This window comes from Mus pahari, chromosome 5 (genome assembly GCF_900095145.1).
Source record: "Mus pahari chromosome 5, PAHARI_EIJ_v1.1, whole genome shotgun sequence".
In the NCBI taxonomy this organism is placed as follows: domain Eukaryota; kingdom Metazoa; phylum Chordata; class Mammalia; order Rodentia; family Muridae; genus Mus; species Mus pahari.
The window spans coordinates 68,486,632-68,506,460 of NC_034594.1; the positions used below are offsets into that span (position 1 = coordinate 68,486,632).

Below are 19,829 nucleotides of genomic sequence, written 5' to 3' on the forward strand. Positions count from 1 at the left end.
TGGACAGTTTAGGACTGTGGTTTCTGAGGAAAGAAAAGGTCTGAACACCCATGACAGCCAGACTTCCTTCTTAGAAGCATGCTGCAGACCATGAAGCTAGATAGAGATTTTAAATAGAAAGATCTTTGAGTTGAGATGGAGCTTAGAATTTAGAAAGACTGGTTAGCTAGAAATTTCAGGGCTGTAGGCATGTATTTTTGCCAAACTGGGGATTGACCCTAGGGCCGAATACGGTCTAGGCAAGTGCTCTAATATTGAGCTGTATCCCAGCTCCTCTTTTATATTTATATTGAAACAGAGACTCACTAAATTGTCTGTCTCCTCCTAAGTAGTCACAGAAACATATTCAGATGCACATGATTTGCTAGATTCCTAACACTACTGCTGGAGAACTTTTATGAATTCCAAGTCCATTGTAGTACGTGAAAATGGCAGTGCAGATACCATCTGTTCTACAGTGTATCTGCTAACAGCATCAGCATAGATAAAGTCAGCTCCCAGGACACCTGCACAGTGACCACCACCTGGTGTCACCTACTTAGGTTCACTGCAGTGGCTTTCCTAGATGCTCTTGGGAAAGGCGGGGGTGGGGCTTCCCTCTCTGGATCAACAGTGGCCAGACAGTCAATAAGACAACTTGGTAGGAAGCAACAGCTTGCTCAACTGTTCGTCCTCCCTCATGAGCAGCCAGGAGTTATCAGAGCCAGACTCTAAGACTCCATAGAAACCATATCTTTCCAAGAAAGTATTTCTAGCTAGCAGCCAATAGAAAGTACCAAGTCCAGGGCTCTGCTGTGTTCATCCACTCCGGTGCTTGGTGTCTCTGCCTTCTTAAGCCACCATCCCATAAAACAGTCATGGATCAGGTAGTGCAGTTTGTTCAGCCAAGTTGACAGTTTGTAAAAGACTCCATTTGACTTGTTAAAAGATGCACCAGCCCTGATAGAACAGAACCCTAGAAGATAGCCATGGCCACAGCAATAGGATTTGCTCTAATGGGATTCATTGGCTTCCTTGTGAAACTGATCCATATTCCTATAAATACCATTATTGTGGGTGGCTGAATACTTTCTCCTCATAAAAAAAAACAATATCCTACTGTTTTTCTCTTTAAAGATGTTTTCTATTTCTCAATTAAAATGATTTTTAAAAAGTAGCAAGTTCAAGTCTCAGGTTGGGAGCAAGAATGAGTATTGTAAGAGCAACCACACTGGGACAGGGGTTGTACTGGACTCCCATCTTTGTCAAAATTGAAGTTCCATTTGTCAGCCCCTCAGCCATTGTCCTGACTAGTTTTATGTCAACTTGGCATAAGCTAGAGTCACTGGAGAGGAGGGAACCTTAATCAAGAAAATACCTTCAGAAGATTGGGCTTATAGGCAGGTGCTTTTCTTAGTGATTGATGTGGGAGGACCAAGCCCATTGTCGTGCCATCCCTGGGCAGGTGGTCCTGGATTCTTTGAGAAAGCAAGCTGAGCAAGCCAGTATGCAGCAACCCTCCTTGGCTGCTACATGAGCTCTGCCTCCAGATTCTTGCCCTATTTGAGTTCCTGTGCTGACTTCATTTCATAATGAGCACCAATATGGAAATATAAGCCACATAAACTCTTTCCTCTCTGAGTTGCTTTGGTTTGTGGTGTTTCATCACAGCTATAGTGACCTTAAGACAACCATTTCCCCAGGCTCAATACCCTTGTTAGAAGACCAGCCACACCACAGGCTAAGCAACATTGCTATGCACAGTGTGGGGAGAACTTGTCCTCCAATGCCCTTCTAAATCACAAGCAGACATATACTAAAGAGAAACTTTGTTTTGTAACAAACAGGTGAGCTTTTAGTCTATAGAAAACACAGGGCCACCGGTATCTTTGCTTCCCATGAGAGAAAATTAATCATAGAAAATTCAGTGGCTCTGTTGGGTACTGATGAAAGGAGTCTCTGAGGTGTCCCCCTAGGAAATCCTGCTGGTTTCAGTGAGCATAGACCCTGCTGTACACCAAAATGCTACAGCAGCATGGCCATGAAGGCCGTGAAATCTCAATGATCCAGAGCTACAGCATTTCCCAACCTCCTGTGTCACTCAGCCACTCCATGGTGAACCATACCTCTCTCTCCAAAGCGGACAGCTCATAGTCAGGAGCAGTGGCAACTTGGACTGACATTTTTGCCAGTTCCTGTATTCTCTGAAAGAAAGAGGATTGTGGAAGGAGAGATGCAATTAGTGTGAGATCTCTAGAATCAGCTTTGCTTGTGTGTGTGTGTGTGAGTGTGTGTGTGTGTAAGATAGATAAACTGACAAAGGACAATAAATGTGCTACATACTACAGCACAGGTGAGGCTCAGAGGACAACTTGATGGAGTTGGTTCTCACCTTTATGTTAATGGTATAAAGCTCTGTGGCTCTAACTCAGACTGTCAGGCTTGCATGGCTGGTACCTTAGTAGCTGAGCCATTCTACTTGCCCTTTTGGGGGTGGGTGGGTGGTTAGTTGGTTGGTTTGGAGATTTTTGTTGTTGGTTTGGTTTGGTTTGATTTTTGAGATATGGTTTCTCTTTGTAACCCTGGCTGTCCTGGAACTCTGTAGACCAGGCTAGTCTCAAACTCAGAGATCTGCTTGCCTCTGTTTCTCAAGTGCTGGGATTAAAGGTGTGGAGTGCTGTCACTGCCCAGCTACTTTTTAGTTTTTTAGACCCATCTCCATCTCCTCCTGTTTTCTTTTTTCTTCATTATATGCAAATGAAGTTTGCAGTAGACCAAAGCCTTAGGCAGGCCTACAAATATCTCAATAAATATCCTGCCTATGCTGCTTTGGGTGAAAAAACAAACAAACAAAGAAAAACCAGTTAAGCATATCAGACAAGACAGAACTTTTTTTTACTTTTGGAAAGGAGGGGATATTGGCTCTGTCGCTTGCAGCAAACTATATAAAGCAGCTTTGTACAGTCTGAAGTGGCTGGGGATGCTCGTGGGTGCTGGGGATCTGAATGTAGGTCCTCAGGCTTACAGCATGCCTGTAACTCTCCTCAGCTCCTGGTTGGGTCTTCATAGCTCTATAGATTGCTAAGGAAACAATTTCTATGCATATTTGGCAACAGACTTAGTCTTTACCGACATCTTGATGATTTCACTGTGGTGGTTGACTAAGAATGGCCCTGATAGGCTCATTTGATACTTAGTCACCAGGTGTAGAACTCTGGTAGGATTGTGAGAGGTGTGGCCTCCCAGATGTAGTCACTCCGTTTAGGCTTTGAAGTTTCAGATGCCCATGCTAGACCTAGACTTTTTCTCTTCCTGCTTCCTGTGAACTCTCAGCTGCTATCCAGTACCATGTCTGCCTGCATGCCGCCATGCTTCCTTCCATGATAATGGACTGAGCCTCTGAAACTGTAAGCCAGCCTCGATTACATGTTTTCTTTTATAAGGGTCACCTTGATCATCGTGTCTCTTCACAGCAATAGAACAGTGACTAAGATACCTGACCTTACATTACATGTATTATAGAAGTTTTAAAGAATGTCTTATGTCTTACTTACATTTTTTATAGAGCTATAAATTCATACTTTTAAATCAGTTATTCAAAATGGCTAGAGATGTAACTTAGTTAATAGTGTTTATGCAAAGCCCTGGATTTAATCCACAGTACCCTATAAGTCTGATATACCTATTGCTTCAGTACTTGACAGTTAAAAGATCGTGGGTCAAAGAGTCAAGGTCATCCTTAGCTACATAGTGAACTTGAGGCCAGTTTGGGATATATTAGACTCTGTTCAAAAAAAAATTTTTTTAAATAAATAAAGGTTACTCAATGTTTTAATGTTTATTGGCTCTCTGATACTAGAACCTTTGGTTGTAACTACTGCTTTGCTTATTTCTAAGCTTTATAACTCTGTGCCAAGTATACTAATAGGTCAATGTTATACCTTTCGTAGAGCATCCATCTTTGAACTATGCAAGCCACTGCAGCGTTAGGAACAGATTCTGATAAAAATTACCACAAAAATGGAAGACACTTCCAAAATGGTAAGGATGAACACCTCTTGATGAAGGAAGGATACATTTTGTAAACAAAGGTTTCCTACAGGGTGGCTGTTTTAAAGCCTCCAGCAGCAAGCTGGGACAATTCAGCAACAGTTTTAACTTTGCTAATTCCCTCATGAGTTTTTGGTAGCAGTGGGCAAATTGCTTTTATTATGTAGTGGGAAGGGCAAAAGACACAAACCTTGTAAGTCTGTGGAAGACCAATTTGTTTAATCTTAAAATCGTAATATGATAGTATAAAAAGTTTAAAATGGCCAGGCAGTGGTGGTGCACACCTTTAATCTCAGCACTTGGAAGGCAGAGGCAGGTGGATTTCTGAGTTCGAGGCCAGCCTAGTCTACAGAATGAGTTCTAGGACAGCCAGGGCTACACAGAGAAACCCTGTCTCAACCCCCCCCCAAATAAACCAAAAAGTTTAAAATGAGCAATACACTAACTCACTTAAGCAAAACAAATCCTTGTGTCCCTGATGTGTGACAGTGACTTGTGTGTAATCTGTATTGACTTCAGCTTGCTGGGCATGTGTGTGTAGATTTTCTTTATCATAACTTCAGATTCCCTTCGCCTGCTCTGAACTCTCGCTTCCCCCTTGTCTTAGTCAGGGTTTCTATTCCCGCACAAACATCATGACCAAGAAGCAAGTTGGGGAGGAAAGGGCTTATTTGGCTTACATTTCCATACTGCTGTTGATCACCAAAGGATGCAGGACTGGAACTCAAGCAGGTCAGAAAGCAGGAGCTGATGCAGAGGCCATGGAGGGATGTTCTTTACTGGCTTGCTTCCTCTGGCTTGCTCAGCCTGCTCTCTTATAGAATCCAAGACTACCACCCCAGAGATGGCCCCACCCACAAGGGGCCTCTCCCCCTTGATCACTAATTGAGAAAAATGCCCCACAGCTGGATCTCATGGAGACATTTTCCCAACTAAAGCTCCTTTCTCTGTGATAACTCCAGCTGTGTCGAGTTGACACACAACTAACCAGTGCACCCCTCCCCGTCTTACTTTCCTCTTCCTCCTCTGTACCTGTTCTTCATGGCTCTCCCTCTCTTTAGTGATAAATATTCCAGTTCAGATGCAGTGCCCAGTGAATCTTACTTAAGCAGGTAGTGGCCAATCCATGGGTCATGAAATAAAGTGAGCTAAGTGTGCTTTTTAGTAAAATGAAATAGAAAATTCCAGAATTTATTAGAACAAGAGTAGTTACTATCCTCTAAGAGTTTTGTGTCACTTGTGCACACAAAGTGTCTGTTATTCAATGCCCTTTTCCAGCCTCTGTGCTCTTGGTCTATCTGCCATCCCTTCCCATGCATTTTGCTCACAAGAAGTCTCTACAACTCACTCTCAGTCACTACCCTTTGAAGGGGTTTGCCCTGGTTTTCCCTTCCCTTAGGATAAGAGCCAGATGTCTTAGCACCTTATAAAAGGCCTTGCCAGCTACATATACTTCACTCAGACAGCTCTTCTACTCCTTGCAGGCTGGATTATAAGTGCCTGCAAGGGCTGATGCATTCACACAGCCAGCTGCACTAGCTAAAGTTTTCCTCAAACTCTGCCCCTCCTTTCTCCTCAGATTCACCTGTTCCATTAGCACAATGGTCAATACTTGTCTTTTAACTGTGGTTAGTTTTTTGTGTGCCTTAGGAAAGCCATAAGTTGCAAGTATAGCCGAGAAACCTCTTGCCTTAATTTACACACTGCATACAACTGACACCAGCAGATAGCCCATAATTTATTAAATAATTCTTTATTTTAAAGTTTACTAGGCAAAGCCACAAGTAAAGTGGCTGCCCTATAAAGAAAAGATCTCTCACCATTGAAGAGTTCAGGAAGAAGCTTTACACTGTGTCATCTTGGATAGCTGTAACAAAACACCGTCAGTTAGTGGCTTAAACAGCTGCAGATTATTTTCTCATAGTTCTGGGGCCAGAAGTGTGAGGTTCAGATGCCAGGATGGTCAGATCCTCCTGAGGAATCACTTTCTAACTGGTAAATAATGTGTCTTAATGTGGTGTGGGATTTAACAGCAAAAGAGAAGTGCTCTGTTGCCTTTTGAGGATTAATCGTATCCTGAGGGCCTGCCCTCATGGCCTCATCTACTCTCTGGTGGCCCACCTTTAATAATCATCACAGTGGGCCCAGGGCTGTAGTGTGCTTGCTTGGAGATGGGTTTTAGTTTGTTTAGTTGCTACAAGCCATATTTGTGTTTGTCGTTGAGGATGTAGAAGTAGTCCAGGGCTTGAAGAAGCTAGGACCAGACCCTGTCTAGTCTTTGCCAGTGTTCAGTGTCAGCAATATTGTTAACATACTCTCTGGTTTATTGTTTTGAACAGATAAACTTTATAATCCTAAGAAAGAAAATATGTTATTTTCCAATGGTTGCAACGAAGTTAAATTGACCTTTCCTAATGGTGAAGGGGACTCCTTGGCAACAGAAGGAAGGGCTGGTGACAAAGAGAACAGCAGTGTTGACCAGAGAGATTTATCAGAACTATCCTTTTCAGAAAATCAAGGTTCTAACATACAGAATATTTTCTCCCAGTCAAGTGAGTTTGAAGACAGTACTGACTATGCCTTTTTGAATGAGACCTATTCCATCCATTATTCAGAATCAAAACTCAAGGATGAAAAGCTTTTGCATTTATATTCAGAATTACATCCTGAAGTGCACAAAAAAGTAGAGATTGTTTTTGACACTTTAGGACCTCAAGATAATAATAGCATTGGATTGGGAAGGAGCGCCGAGGCTTCAGGTGCTGGCTGTGGAGACGTGCAGAAGAGTGACATGGACGAAGACTCACAGCAGGAGTACCACAGCGCAGAGCTGGAGTGCATAAGTGCACACTTAGCGAAGACAGTAAGCAGGTCCAGTCTAGATGTTAGTGAGTTGAAAACATCAAGCTATGACTTTAAATGTGGTGGTAATTTCGAAGATAATCATGGTAAATTAGAGAGTGGTCCGAGCCCCTCTTTGGAGTCACTTAATGGTTTTGCACAAGAATGTTCACCCCAAGTCTCTATATCTCAGAGTTCTGATATGTTACAAGAATATCATGAGCAAAAATATGAAAAATGTAAGGAACAAGAGGTTGGTTTCACATATCATAAAGCATTTGATGACATTTTCCAGAGAAGCAGTTCTCCCTTAAACCATCAGAAAGTACCTGAAACTCAAGTGTATACTAAAGAAATGAAATCTCAAACAATTGAAACTAAAGACTTTTATGGAAATAGAATTTTCCAGAACAAAACATTACAGCACCCTGAGAATGCTACCGTGTTTCCCCAAGACCAAGCCCTTGAGACACACTTGAAGGCTAATGATGCTCTGGATGACTCGGTCATTTCTCTCTGTGGCTCTTCACAATACAAAAGCCTCCCTGAGCCGTGCTTTTTCTCTCCTGTGATACCAAGGGTAGCAGTCACAGATTATCAGGCAGAAGTAGAGGGCAGCTGCCTACAACATGTACAAGGCAGTGCCACAAATAAGGCATGCTCTCTGATGAAAGAAATGTGTCTTACGTCAGTGCCAGATGCAGCATCATGTGTAGCTGCAGTTCAGCAGACACTGGGTGTGAGCAGCAGAGCAAATGCAAGCTCTTCCATAGTGTCTGCATCAAGTATCACAGAGACAAAGATGGTGGGGCAGAGTCAACCTGAGTGGCAAAGTGACAAACGAAGTGTGGCCTGTAACACCGACTGGTCGTGTGGGCAGCAGTGCAGAGACTCACAGAGAGCTGCCCCAGGAAGTGACTCAGGAAGGCCACTCTCAACTGGCTGCTTAAAGCCTAGTGGGAGCTCCCTGAATGAGGTAAAATCCACAGTATCAAACTTTTAATCTACTCTACAGATTTTAAAAGTTATGCAAATATGTATTGGGGGGGTCTCAGGGAGAGATGCTAACTCAAGGGGGTGGCTGATAGATGCTACAGCTCTATCTGGGTGGCAGACATTGTCACAAAGTTGTTTTGAAGATTTCACATCTTGGAACTCCGTTTATAGTGTTCATTTGTTGTTATATATTTGTAATTTATATTGTTTTCAGAATTCCTTGGAGTTAAGAAAAGTATTTGATACCACAGACGGACAGAAGCACCCTAAGAGGTAGGTCAGTTGGGTAAGTTCACACATGTATACAGGAAAGAAAAGCTCAAGATTGCTTTATTTTCTGTGTGGCATATTTAAACATGTAGAATTAAAGGGACTTTAAGAAATTTTACATTTTAGCCACTCTTTCTAGCATATAGATACGAGCAACGCAGAATGTCAGCGCTCTCCATGAAGAGCTGCAGTTCCTCTCTCCCACCCCTCCCTCATACCTCATCTGGACACACTGCCCTTCTTTCTTTTGAATAAATTAAACATAGATTATGTAAGCTAGAAAATTCAGGAAAATGCCATACATTTGAAGAGAAAAATAGCTGCACAGTGAAGTACTTTTAAACTGTCATCATTGGTTTTATTTTGCATTTGGAGCCATAAAGCAAGAGTGGAAGGGAAGAAAGTCACACTGCCGTACTCTGAAATCATGGGCCTGTTTTTTTCTTTGTCTTTTTAATGACTAGTCTGGTATCTCAAAACTGTGAAATTAAATTTAAAAATTATACTTCCAAAACAGAGGTAGATAGGAACTGGTAGTTGAGGGAAACTCCAAAAACTCTTAATAACTCAAAAACTCTAGTGACTTGAACTTTAAAAAAAAAAAGAAAGAAAAGTTTAAATTGCATTTCTTTATGTGGAAATGCAGGTATATGTGGAGGTCAGAAGACAACTTGGAAGAGTTGATTCTCTCTCTTCTCCTCTCTCTCTCTCTCTCTCTCTCTCTCTCTCTCTCTCTCTCTCTCTCTCCATGGTATGGCTCTCGGGGATTGAGCTCAGGTTGTCAAGCATCTTCACCCACTGAGCCTTCTCACTGGGCTGGCATGGGGCTTCTTGGAATAGAGCAAAGTACTTGCTTATATGAATGACTCTTAATAATTAAGAAAAATGTAGGGCTGGTGAGATGGCTCAGTGGGTAAGAGCACCTGACTGCTCTTCCAAAGGTCCGGAGTTCAAATCCCAGCAACCACATGGTGGCTCATAACCATCTGTAACAAGATCTGACGCCCTCTTCTGGAGTGTCTGAAGACAGCTACAGTGTACTTACATTAAAAAAAAAAAAAAAAAATCAAAAAAAAAAAAAAAAAAAAAGAAAAGAAAAATGTAAGTCCTGTCCATTTTCTATTAAATAACACATTTAACAGTGGTTTGGGCCTTAAATGCCTATGGCTATTAAAAGTTGGCCAGACTTGGACTGAGACTAAACACAGATCTATCACCTTGGGATGAGCTGAGTCCCCACTGGGGATGGACCCTGCTTATGAGAGAAGTAACAGTGCAGAGGTAGGTTCCAGCTCTGAGAATATATGGAGCTGTTAGGCTTTGATCCTGATGAGATGTTCCTATCATGTCCTCTTTTTAATAGGAATTGAATTAAACTTGACAGGGAAATGTAAGACATTTAAAATCTAGCTGGGTGGTGGTGATGCACACCTTAAATCCTGGTGCTGAGAAGGTAGAGGCAGGCAGATCTCTGAGTTTGAGGCCAGCCTGGTCTACAGACCAAGTTCCAGGACAGCCAGGGCTACACAGAGAAGCTCTGTCTTGAAAAACTAAAAGAAAAAAAAAAAGAAATTTAAATTCTGTTTCTAGAAAGAAGATTGTCACTACTGTAGAAAATGTTGACTCTTATATGATACTGTCTTTTACTTTAAAGGACATTTCAGCTTTGTGAAGAGAAGGCTGTGCCATCCAAGTGCTGTGAGAAGACCACTGAGAGGGCCGTAAAGGCGGAGATGCACCTTCTGGATGTTTGCTACCAGATGTGCCATCGCCACTGTCACCACATTTACAAACTTGTAATAGAAAGTAGAGCGGGACTCAATAGGTGTTCATCAATTTTAAATCTAGATTTTCTTAAAATTTATCACTGACTTTATTCTAGAAAGTTTAACTTTTGAAAAAAAAACATAGGCTATTTCTGGATTTATTAGCTTCCTTAAATGTAATAAGTTTCAAAAAACTTATTTTGCTGGGTATGGCTATAATTCTAGCATTTGAGAGGCAGAGGCGGGAGTATGACTAAGTTGGGGGCTAGCCTAGGCTAACCTAGTGAATAACAGGCCAGCCAGAGCTACATTTTAAGATCTGTTTCAAAAATCAAAAATAAAATACTATCTTAGTTAGGGTTATACTGCTGTGAACAGACACCATGACCAAGGCAACTCTTAAAAGGACGTTTTAACTGGGACTGGCTTACAGGTTCAAAGGTTCAAGTTTAGTCTGTTATAATCAAGGCAGGAACATGGCAGCATCTAGGCAGGCATGGTGCAGAAAGATCTGAGAGTTCTACATCTTCATCTGCAGGCTGGTAGCAGAATACTGGCTTCTAGGCAGTTAGGATGAGGGTCTTAAAGCCCACACCCATAGTGGCACACCTCTTCCAACAGGGCCACACTTTCTAATTGTGTCACTCTCTGGGCTGAGCATATACGAACCATCACAAATACAAATGTCACAGTGAATTGTGGTTGATGTAATTAGTCCAGTAAAATACATGTGCTTACTACCTGAGTAAGGTTAAAGTCAGTTGGGGTTTCTTCATGGGCTTCTGCCACATTCTTTCTAGCTTACCTGTTGTGGTTGTTGATACTGACCCTAGAAAATGTATGTGCTGTACTTCACTTAACAGGTAAAGTCTAGGATCTGGTAGAGCAGAACTGAATGTATGATTCCATGTTAGTGTTGGGAGCGACTTGAGTCTGAGTAATGTAGTTCTGTGAACTTAACTTTGAACAGGAATTTACCAACCGATTCTGCTAAGAAGGAATTAGGCGCAGCACTGCTGTCTGTCCTGGAAGACTTGAAACTTAGATACTTGAACTTGAAAGGAAAAGTCCACAAGGGCATGCCTCTGGAAGAGCTGCCTCCACTGTCAGTGGAGTCCAAACTGTTATCTGCCTTCTCCGATTTTGTTTCCAGGGTACGTATGTGTTCTAGAATGAAACTGTTACTTCACTCTGACAGAGAATATACTAAATCTGTTTTTCCCTTGTTTTCAGCTAATGAGAGAAGAAGCATGCAGGTGATTATAGTTTTATCTAACGTAGAACTTACCTGCTCTTAGAAACTATTTAAGCCATATATGTAAATTCTCTTTTCTTTTTGAGACCATGGATAAGTTCTTTAAGAATGTTTATTTATTCAGCCTTTCAGGAGCAAATTCTGAGCTGGATAATCAAAGTCTACCTGATGTTGATGTTTCTCCGGGCCTACTAAAAACATTGTCCCAGGTAAGAATTTGGAGAGGGAGACCTGCGTGTTTGTGTGTGCAGCTGTGCGTGCATGTGTGGTACATGCATGTGGAGGGCAGAGTTCAGCCTTGGGTGGTGGTCTTCAGGAGCCACCCACATGTGCATGTGTGGGGGCAGGGTGAGAGGACACTTGTCGCAGCAGACCTGTTTTAGGTATGTGGATGTCAGAAGACAACCTCTGGTGTCAGTCCTCACCCTCCCTCTGGAGACTGGGTCTCTGGCTCCTATGTGTTGTGTCAGCCTAGTTGACCTGCAGACTTCCAGGCAACTCTCTGGTCTCCACTTTCTGTTTTGCAGTAGATCTGGGATGACAGTCTACACTATCTTGCCTGACTTTTATATGGTGTTGGTCATCCAAAGATGATCTCGGTGCTGGGACTACAAATGTGCTACATGCCCAGCTTTTTACATAAATAAAAGCACAATCTTACTCAGGCCTCATGATTACATAGCAAGCAACCCAGCTAAGCTATCATCCATAATCTCATCTTTGAAATCTATTTTGATAGCCTCTGAATAAGCAGGAACTCTCAGAAGCCGTGGCTGACACCCTCCTTCCCATTCTGCTAACTCACTCTTTGGACTCTCATTTGAGGAATGAGACTGAGCAGAAGGAGTGAGTGCTAACCTTAGGGCCAGCCTTGGTTAGGCAGTTGTCATCAATATGGTGAGGAAGGTAATATGTAATTCATCATAAACTGGAAAACACAAGGTGAAAGGAATAGAAACTTTTTTCTTTTTCTTTTTTCCTTTTTTTATTAGATATTTTCTTTATTTACATTTCAAATTTTATCCCCTCTCCTCATTTCCCCTCCGAAAACCCCCTATCCCATCCCCCACCCCATTCACTAACCCACCCACTCCTGCTTCCCTGTCCTGGCACTCCTCTACATTGGCACATTGAGCCTTCACAAGGCCAAGGGCCTCTTCTCCCATTGATGTCCGACAAGGCCATCCTCTGCTACATATGCAGCTGAAGCCTTGAGTCCCTCCTTATGTACTCTTTGCTTTAGTCCCTGGGAGCTCTGGGGGTACTGGTTGGTTCATATTGTTGTTCCTCCTATGGGGCTGCAAACACCTTCAGCTCCTTGGGTCCTTTCTCTAGCTCCTCCATTGGGGACCCTGTGCTCAGTCCAATGGATGAATGTGAGCATCCACTTCTGTATTTGTCAGGTACTGACAGAGCCTCTCAGGTGACAGCTATAACAGGCTCCTGTCAGCAAGCACTTGTTGGTTTCCACAATAGAATCTGGGTTTGGTAACTGTATATGGGATGGATCCCCAGGTGGGACAGTCACTGGATGGTCTTTCCTTCAGTTTCTGCTCCAGACTTTGTCTCTGTATCTCCTCCCATGGATATTTTGATCCCTCTTCTAAGAAGGACTGAAGTATCCACACTTTGGTCTTCCTTCTTCTTGAGCTTCATGTGGTCTGTGAATTGTATCTTGGGTATTCCAAACTTCTGGGCTAATATCCACTTATCAGTGACTGCATACCATGTGTGTTCTTTTCTGATTGGGTTACCTCACTCAGGATGATATTTTCTAGGTCCATCCATTTGCCTAAGAACTTCATGAGTTCATCATTTTAATAGCTAAGTAGTACTCCATTGGGTAAATGTACCACATTTTCTATATCCATTCCTCTGTTGAAGGACATCTTCTAGCTATTATAAATAAGGCTGCTATGAACATAGTGGAGCATATGTCCTTATTACATGTTAGAGCACCTTCTGGGTATATTCCAGAGTTGTCATACCAGCTTACAATCCCACTAGCAATGGAGGAATGTTCTTCTTTCTCCACATCTTCACCAGCATCTACTGTCACCTGAGTTTTTGATCTTAGCCATTCTGACTGGTGTAAGATGAAATCTCAGGGGTGTTTTGATTTGCATTTCCCTTATGACTAAGGCTGTCGAACATTTCTTTGGGTGCTTCTCAGCCATTTGGTATTCCTCAGTTGAGAATTCTTTGTTTAGCTCTGTACCCAATTTTTAAATTTTTATTTGGTTCTCTGGAGTCTTAACTTCTTGAGTTCTTTATATATATATTGGATATTAGCCCTCTATCAGATACAGGGTTGCTAAAGATCTTTTCCCAATCTGTTCATTGCTGTTTTGTCCTATTGACAGTGTCCTTTGCCTTACAGAAGCTTTGCAATTTTATGAGGTCCCATTTGTCAATTCTTGGTCTTAGAGCATAAGCTATTGATGTTCTGTTCAGGAAATTTCCCCCTGTGCCTATGTGCTTGAGGCTCTTTTCCACTTTCTTTTTTATTAGTTTCAGTGTATATAGTTTTATGTGGAGGTCCTTGGTCCATTTGGACTTGAACTTGTACAAGGAGATAATGGATTGATTTGCATTCTTCTACATGCTAACCACCAGTTGAACCAGCACCATTTGTTGAAAATGCTCTTTTTCCCACTGGATAGTTTTAGTTCCTTTGTCAAAGATCAAGTGACCATAGGTGTGTGGGTTCAGTTCTGGGTCTTCAATTCTATTCCATTGAGCTACCTGCCTGTCACTGTACCAAGACCATGCAGTTTTTATCACTATTGCTCTGTAGTAAAGCTTGAGGTCAGGGATGGTGATTGCACCAGAAATTCTTTTATTGTTGAGAATAGTTTTTGCTATCCTGGTTTTTTTGTTATTCTAAATGAATTTGCAAATTGTTCTTTCTTACTCTATAAGGAATTGATTTGGAATTTTGATGGGGATTGCATTGAATCAGTAGATTGCTTTTGACAAGATGGCCATTTTTACTATATTAATTCTGCCAATCAATGAGCATGGGAGATCTTTCCATCTTCTGAGATCTTCTTTGATTTCTTGAAGTTCTTGCCATACAGATCTTTAACTTCCTTAGTTAGAGTCACAAAAAGATATATTATTTGTGACTATTGTGAAAGGTGTTATTTCCCTATTTTCTTTCTCAGCCTGTTTATCCTTTGTGTAGAGAAAGGCCACTGATTTGTTTGAGTTAATTTTATATCCAGCTACTGCACTGAAGCTGTTTATCAGGTTTATGAGTTCTCTGGTGCAATTTTTTGGGTCACTTAAGTATACTATCATCTGCAAATAGTGATATTTTGACCTCTTCCTTTTCAGTTTCTGTCCCTTTGACCTCCTTTTGTTGTCTAATTGCTCTGGCTAGGACTTCGAGTACTGTATTGAACAGGTAGGGAGAGAGTAGACAGCATCTGTGACCTGTGTGCTCCTGGCTGGTCCCATCTTAGACAGTCACTGGAGAGAAAAATCAGGAATGGTAACCTACAGCTCACCAGTACATACACCCAGGCTGTCCAGGCAAGCCATGATATGGTGCTAATATGAACCAGAGGGTCACACTGCTGGGTTTTTGTGAGGTAAAGTGGTATTTATTTTATTTGGGGCAAAGAAAATGTTAATTCTTCCCTTAGGAAATATGTCTTGGGCTATTTTAGTCTGTCCCATACACCAGGGAAATATTTGTCATTTGGCAAACAAGAAAGTGGTTAATTATTATGAGCACATTTCAGGCCAGGCATGGTGGAACATGCCCATAATCTCAGCACTCAGGAGCAGGTAGCAGTAGGATTACAAATGTAAAGCCAGTGTAGTCATGGTCCATGCTGAGACACTGACTGAATCATCGAGAAATGAGTAGGGAAGAACATACTGAAAGCTGTGGAGGTCCAAAGAACTGAAGTTTCTCTTACCCAGTAAGATGGCAACCAGTCTTGCTTCTCTGACTGAAGTTTGGAATGAAAAGTAAAATACTTCAAATACCAAGAGAATATACAAACAAATGATACTGAGAGAGCATCCCACTGAAAACTCTTCTTTAAGAAGAAATAATAGATTCAAAGCTAAACTTTATATGCTCAGATTTGTTGTGTATTTTTAAAATACTTTAGCCATCTAACAGTCTGTGCTGTCACCCTGATGGCCGTGTAGCTGTAGAGCAGCGGGCTGATTCAGGGAACACCTAAAACACAGAGTGTTGCTGGGGAGACAGTTCTTAAGAGCTCTTGTCTAGCATGCGTGAGGCTCCATCCCTAGTACTGCAAAACAAAACAAAAAATTCTTTTAAGCAATAAGTTTAAGATGCTGTATAATCCAGTTTTATAGTCTTTAGTTTTGACTATAAAGCAATATACTTCCTTTTCCATTTTGTACTTATTGTGTATAGGTGTGTATGTATGTCACAGGGCACATATGTAGATCGGGAGACACTTCTAGGAGTCAATCATTTCCTCCTCCCACCCTGTGGGTCCTGAAGGTCAAACTCAGGTTGTCACCCTTAGTGGCCTTACCCCATGAGCCAGCTCGCCAGCCCTGAAGTTCTATGATGCCTGTAAGATTAAATTAATTGCTTGTTTTTAAAGATGGTATGCTATTCAGGTACTGTTTTAACAGTTTAACATAGTTACATGTCACCTTCGATGTTACTGTGTGATTTTTGTTTGTGTGTGGTGGGGGTTGGGATTTGGATTAGGTTTTTGGTTTTAGGGCTTTTTGTTTTGTCTTGTTTTGTGGTATTAGAGTCAAATGCAATCCCTCACACATTCTAGGTACATACTACCCTTGAAGTACACCCTAGCTCATAACTGTCTTCCTTTTCAGGAAATTTAAATGTAGAGAACTCAGGTCTACATATAGGGTTTTTATTTCCAATAGATAAAACCATATACTCTGAAATGTTTAAAAGTTACTATCTCAAAAATCATGAATAACAGTTGTACTCATACCTTTACTATAGACAGAATTAAGACCCAAATTCTTACTGATGTAAACCAACAAGCTATTCTGAGTATTTTTACTACAAAGTCAGATGATAATGATTTTTTTTTGTCATAGCCTTCATTATTCGGAGGGCAGAATAATACATGTGAAAAATGCCTGCCTCAAGTAGAATGCAGTGATGTTTAGTCCTTATCTTTGTTTCTGTTTGTATTTAATCTTCAGATGTCTTTTATACCTGACAATAGTCATCCTAAGCAAGATAAATCACCCATGAACAACGACTTTAAAAATGGTGATATAAACATAGACTTTAATCACCTGAAGCTCAATGACAAAGGTAAGGATGAACATGTATTTTCATATATTATTGTTTGTTAGTATGTCTATATCCATATACCTACATATGGATATAGATATAGATATTGTTTGTGTGGCTTCCAGAAAACAATATTTCGAGCATGTTGATGCACACCTTTAAACCCTGTACTCAGGATGCAGAGGCAGGCACTCTGAGTTCAAGACTGGCCTGATCCATATAGTGAGTTCCAGGACAACCAGAGCTACATATGCCAAAAAAAATACAAATAAAATAAAAACAGAGAACAAGTAATGCAGCATGTTTACTGGGTTTGTCATGTCAGAATACTTCATCTGTAAAGAGTAACTCCCAAAAGTCAGAGGGGGGTGCTTTTGATACACTGGCCATCAGTGTTCAGTTAAGGAAATTGGGGACCAGAAGCCTTAGACTGAAAGAGCTTTGTGTTCAGTGCCTTTGACAAAACCAGGTCAGAGACCTGGCTTGCTGTTCCACGGTGCCCATTTCTAGGTCACACATAAAGGTTACCCTTGTCTTGGCAGATGTGTTTATAAATGTGTCCTGAGAGGTAGACATGCACAGTTTATGGTTCCTTGTGCTTATGCCTTAGAGTGTAAAACCGTCCAGGAAGCAAGCGAAGACTGGTTTGATGCCACAGAGAGGCTGACTGGAGCTGACTTCTCAGAAACTCAAGAAAACACAACAGAATACGAGGAATGGGAGCCAAAGAATCCATTAGGTTTGTTTGTAAGAATGTACAGAAAAAATGATAACCTAGCTTACCTGAAAATGGTGGTTACTTTTCCTATGTTCTTTTGGGAGACGGGCTATAAAAGTATTTTTCCCCTCTTTGTACCTTTATTCCTTTTGTATTCCTTATTCTTACAAAGTTAGAAAATTGGCCAATTGGCGGTGAAGGTTTTAAAGACCAAGTAGTTATTAAGTCTTCATTTCTTCAGCCCACAGAATTTAGCAGTTTTATTGGACTGGTGAAAGGAGAAGAGATGGTAGGAGATGCTCCTGTGTCGCAGTCACTACTCTTTTCTACTGTAGCGTTTGACTGCAGTATTCTCTCTCCAGGACACACACATTACTATCCAGATAGATAAACAGATTAGTAAATGAAAGAAGGAGGCAAGATATGAATAGTGATGAGGGACTATGCCTGGATCCAGCACTACCTCTCAATAGATGAGTGACTGGAACTGCCCAGACCTTTGTCCACATCCTCCTCTGTAAGACAGAAATAACAGTCGGAGCCCCCTTTAATTTTCATAGCCATTTCAAGAGGCTAAGCTACTTTTACAGCTGAGAAAAACTGGAATTCATAGGTCTTCCATTATTACATAAGAATTATAAAAGGTAGAAACTAAGAAGTCTTTAGACAAGTATGTGTACACTGTCTGTATCCTGAGTAAGGACTTTTAGGATGGGAACTTACTTCACATCCAGTCTCCTTACAGTGAAGACCAGGAAAATAGAGCATATAAATTTTGCATACTTTTGTCAAATAGGAAGAAACTAAGTCCTTGCTTGATGCTACCTAAAATCAAATTACTTGCTTTCCGTTTTCTTGTTATACATCCCATAATAGCAAGGTCTGCACCTGCCATGGCTCGTGTCTAATGCAAAGGTTCCCTTGTGTGCTTGTTTCCAGACCATACTCTGGCGAGTATGACACCGGGGACTAGAACTTGTGTGCACCCCTTTTCTAAGCTCTTTGAAGCAGAGAGAAATGGGTTTCATTGTATGTGGTAAACTTTCAAGCTCCAAGAGACTAGATACTGAGTAACTCAACCTCTTTATTTTAGGGTGACATGAATAAGATGCAGAAATCTTAGAGACTCTTGACTTCAATCTCTGGTGCTTGCTTTTCCTATTTGGGATTTTGTCTTCATTTTAAAAAGAAAAGGAGCTGGGCGGTGGTGGCACACGCCTTTAATCCCAGCTCTTGGGAGACAGAGGCAGGTGGATTTCTGAGTTCAAGGCCAGCCTGGTCTACAGAGTGAGTTCCAAGGCTACACAGAGAAACCCTGTCTCAAAAAAAAAAAAAAAAAAAAAAGCAAAAAGAAAAGAAAAGGTTACATTATGTAGTTCAGGCTAGCCTTGAACTTATGATCCTCATGCCAGTTTTCTCAATGCTGGGATTACAGAGGTGTACCAACATGATTAGTGTAATACTGATATTTTGTAACTTCATGATTTTTAATGTAATTATTTTGTGGGCATATGTGTGATGTGTGCGTGTGCCAAGGCATGCTTACGGAGGTCAGAGGAGAGCTTGACAGTCCATTTTCTCCTTCCACTATTCAAGTCCTAAAGATTGGACTCAAGTTAGCAGCAAGTGCATCTACCCACCATCAAGACTAATAATGACTTCAGTTTAATTCCCATAATCTATCTGGTGAGTGGAGAGGAGTGGCTTCTATGAGTTGTCCATTGACTTCTGCACACTCAGCATACACACATCACATAAATCAATAAGCTTTGTAAAAATGAAATAGGTAACATTGTTGCCTTCACTGTGGGCATTTCTGTGATTTTTTTTCTGTAATCAGAATTGAAGAATAGTGAACTACATGGAGGAGGTCAAGGCTTTTTGATACATGTCGGTGGTCTTCGCCCTTCTGTGTCCGAGGTATGCCCAGAAATTCTTTGGGAGGCTTCACTTCAAATTTGTAAATTATTGTGATTTTTTTCAACCTTTTACAAATTTTATTTTATTTTTCTTCTTTTAGGCTGATTTAAGGTCTCATTTCCAGAAATACCAAGTTTCTGAAATTTCAATTTATGATTCTCCTACTAATTACAGGTATGTTACCCAAATTCAATAGGTGTGCGTTACTATAAATCTACTGTGCAACAGATTTCCAGTAAGCAGGAGCCACTCCACTGGGGAGGGGTGTACCCAGGCTAACAGATAGCGGCAGGACCTCTGCAGTGGTCCTCTCTTCTGAGATTTGGTTATGCCGCGTAGTCCAGACTGCTGACCCTGTTTTCAGAATCCTGGGTCCTGAGATTTCAGCATGCAGTGTCACACATGGCTTCCATGGTGATTAGTAGAGTTAACTGATCTTTGTATATTTATCTGACTATACAGAATTCCATAGCAGAAGCAGAGTACACTAAGTAGAAGATGTACTCTAGACATGGGACTGGCTCAACCCCAGCTCCTTCAGTGACCTCTTAGTCTTTGCTTCTCTGTAGAACGAGGATAAGGATGATATTGTTGTCACAGCAGCAGTAAAGACAGAGGTGGCTCAGAAAGTACCAACTAGTGCTGACCTAGTAACCTGTGCGCTTTCTACTTCTGCTTGATAGTTTCTGGTGGTGGCTGCATCGCCTGTCTATGCTGTCACAGAGACAGGCACACACACACACACACACACACACACACACA

The 19,829-nt window shown here is 41.3% G+C and overlaps 1 protein-coding gene and 1 pseudogene across 1 annotated transcript in view; both read left to right on the top strand.

The window, feature by feature from the left end:
* Positions 1 to 857: 857 nt before the first annotated feature.
* On the top strand, positions 858 to 1,064 carry LOC110322604 (annotated as a pseudogene).
* Positions 1,065 to 3,947: 2,883 nt separating this feature from the next.
* The window catches only part of Rbm44 (RNA binding motif protein 44), a 19,490-nt gene continuing 3,608 nt past the window's right edge, over positions 3,948 to 19,829 (top strand). The window contains exons 1-11 of the mRNA XM_021199356.1: positions 3,948 to 4,020; positions 6,369 to 7,846; positions 8,081 to 8,139; positions 9,791 to 9,961; positions 10,873 to 11,056; positions 11,136 to 11,158; positions 11,282 to 11,366; positions 16,336 to 16,450; positions 17,040 to 17,168; positions 18,988 to 19,067; positions 19,168 to 19,241. Coding sequence (XP_021055015.1) covers positions 3,948 to 4,020; positions 6,369 to 7,846; positions 8,081 to 8,139; positions 9,791 to 9,961; positions 10,873 to 11,056; positions 11,136 to 11,158; positions 11,282 to 11,366; positions 16,336 to 16,450; positions 17,040 to 17,168; positions 18,988 to 19,067; positions 19,168 to 19,241 — 2,471 coding nt within the window. The remainder of the gene's footprint in view (positions 4,021 to 6,368; positions 7,847 to 8,080; positions 8,140 to 9,790; positions 9,962 to 10,872; positions 11,057 to 11,135; positions 11,159 to 11,281; positions 11,367 to 16,335; positions 16,451 to 17,039; positions 17,169 to 18,987; positions 19,068 to 19,167; positions 19,242 to 19,829) is intronic.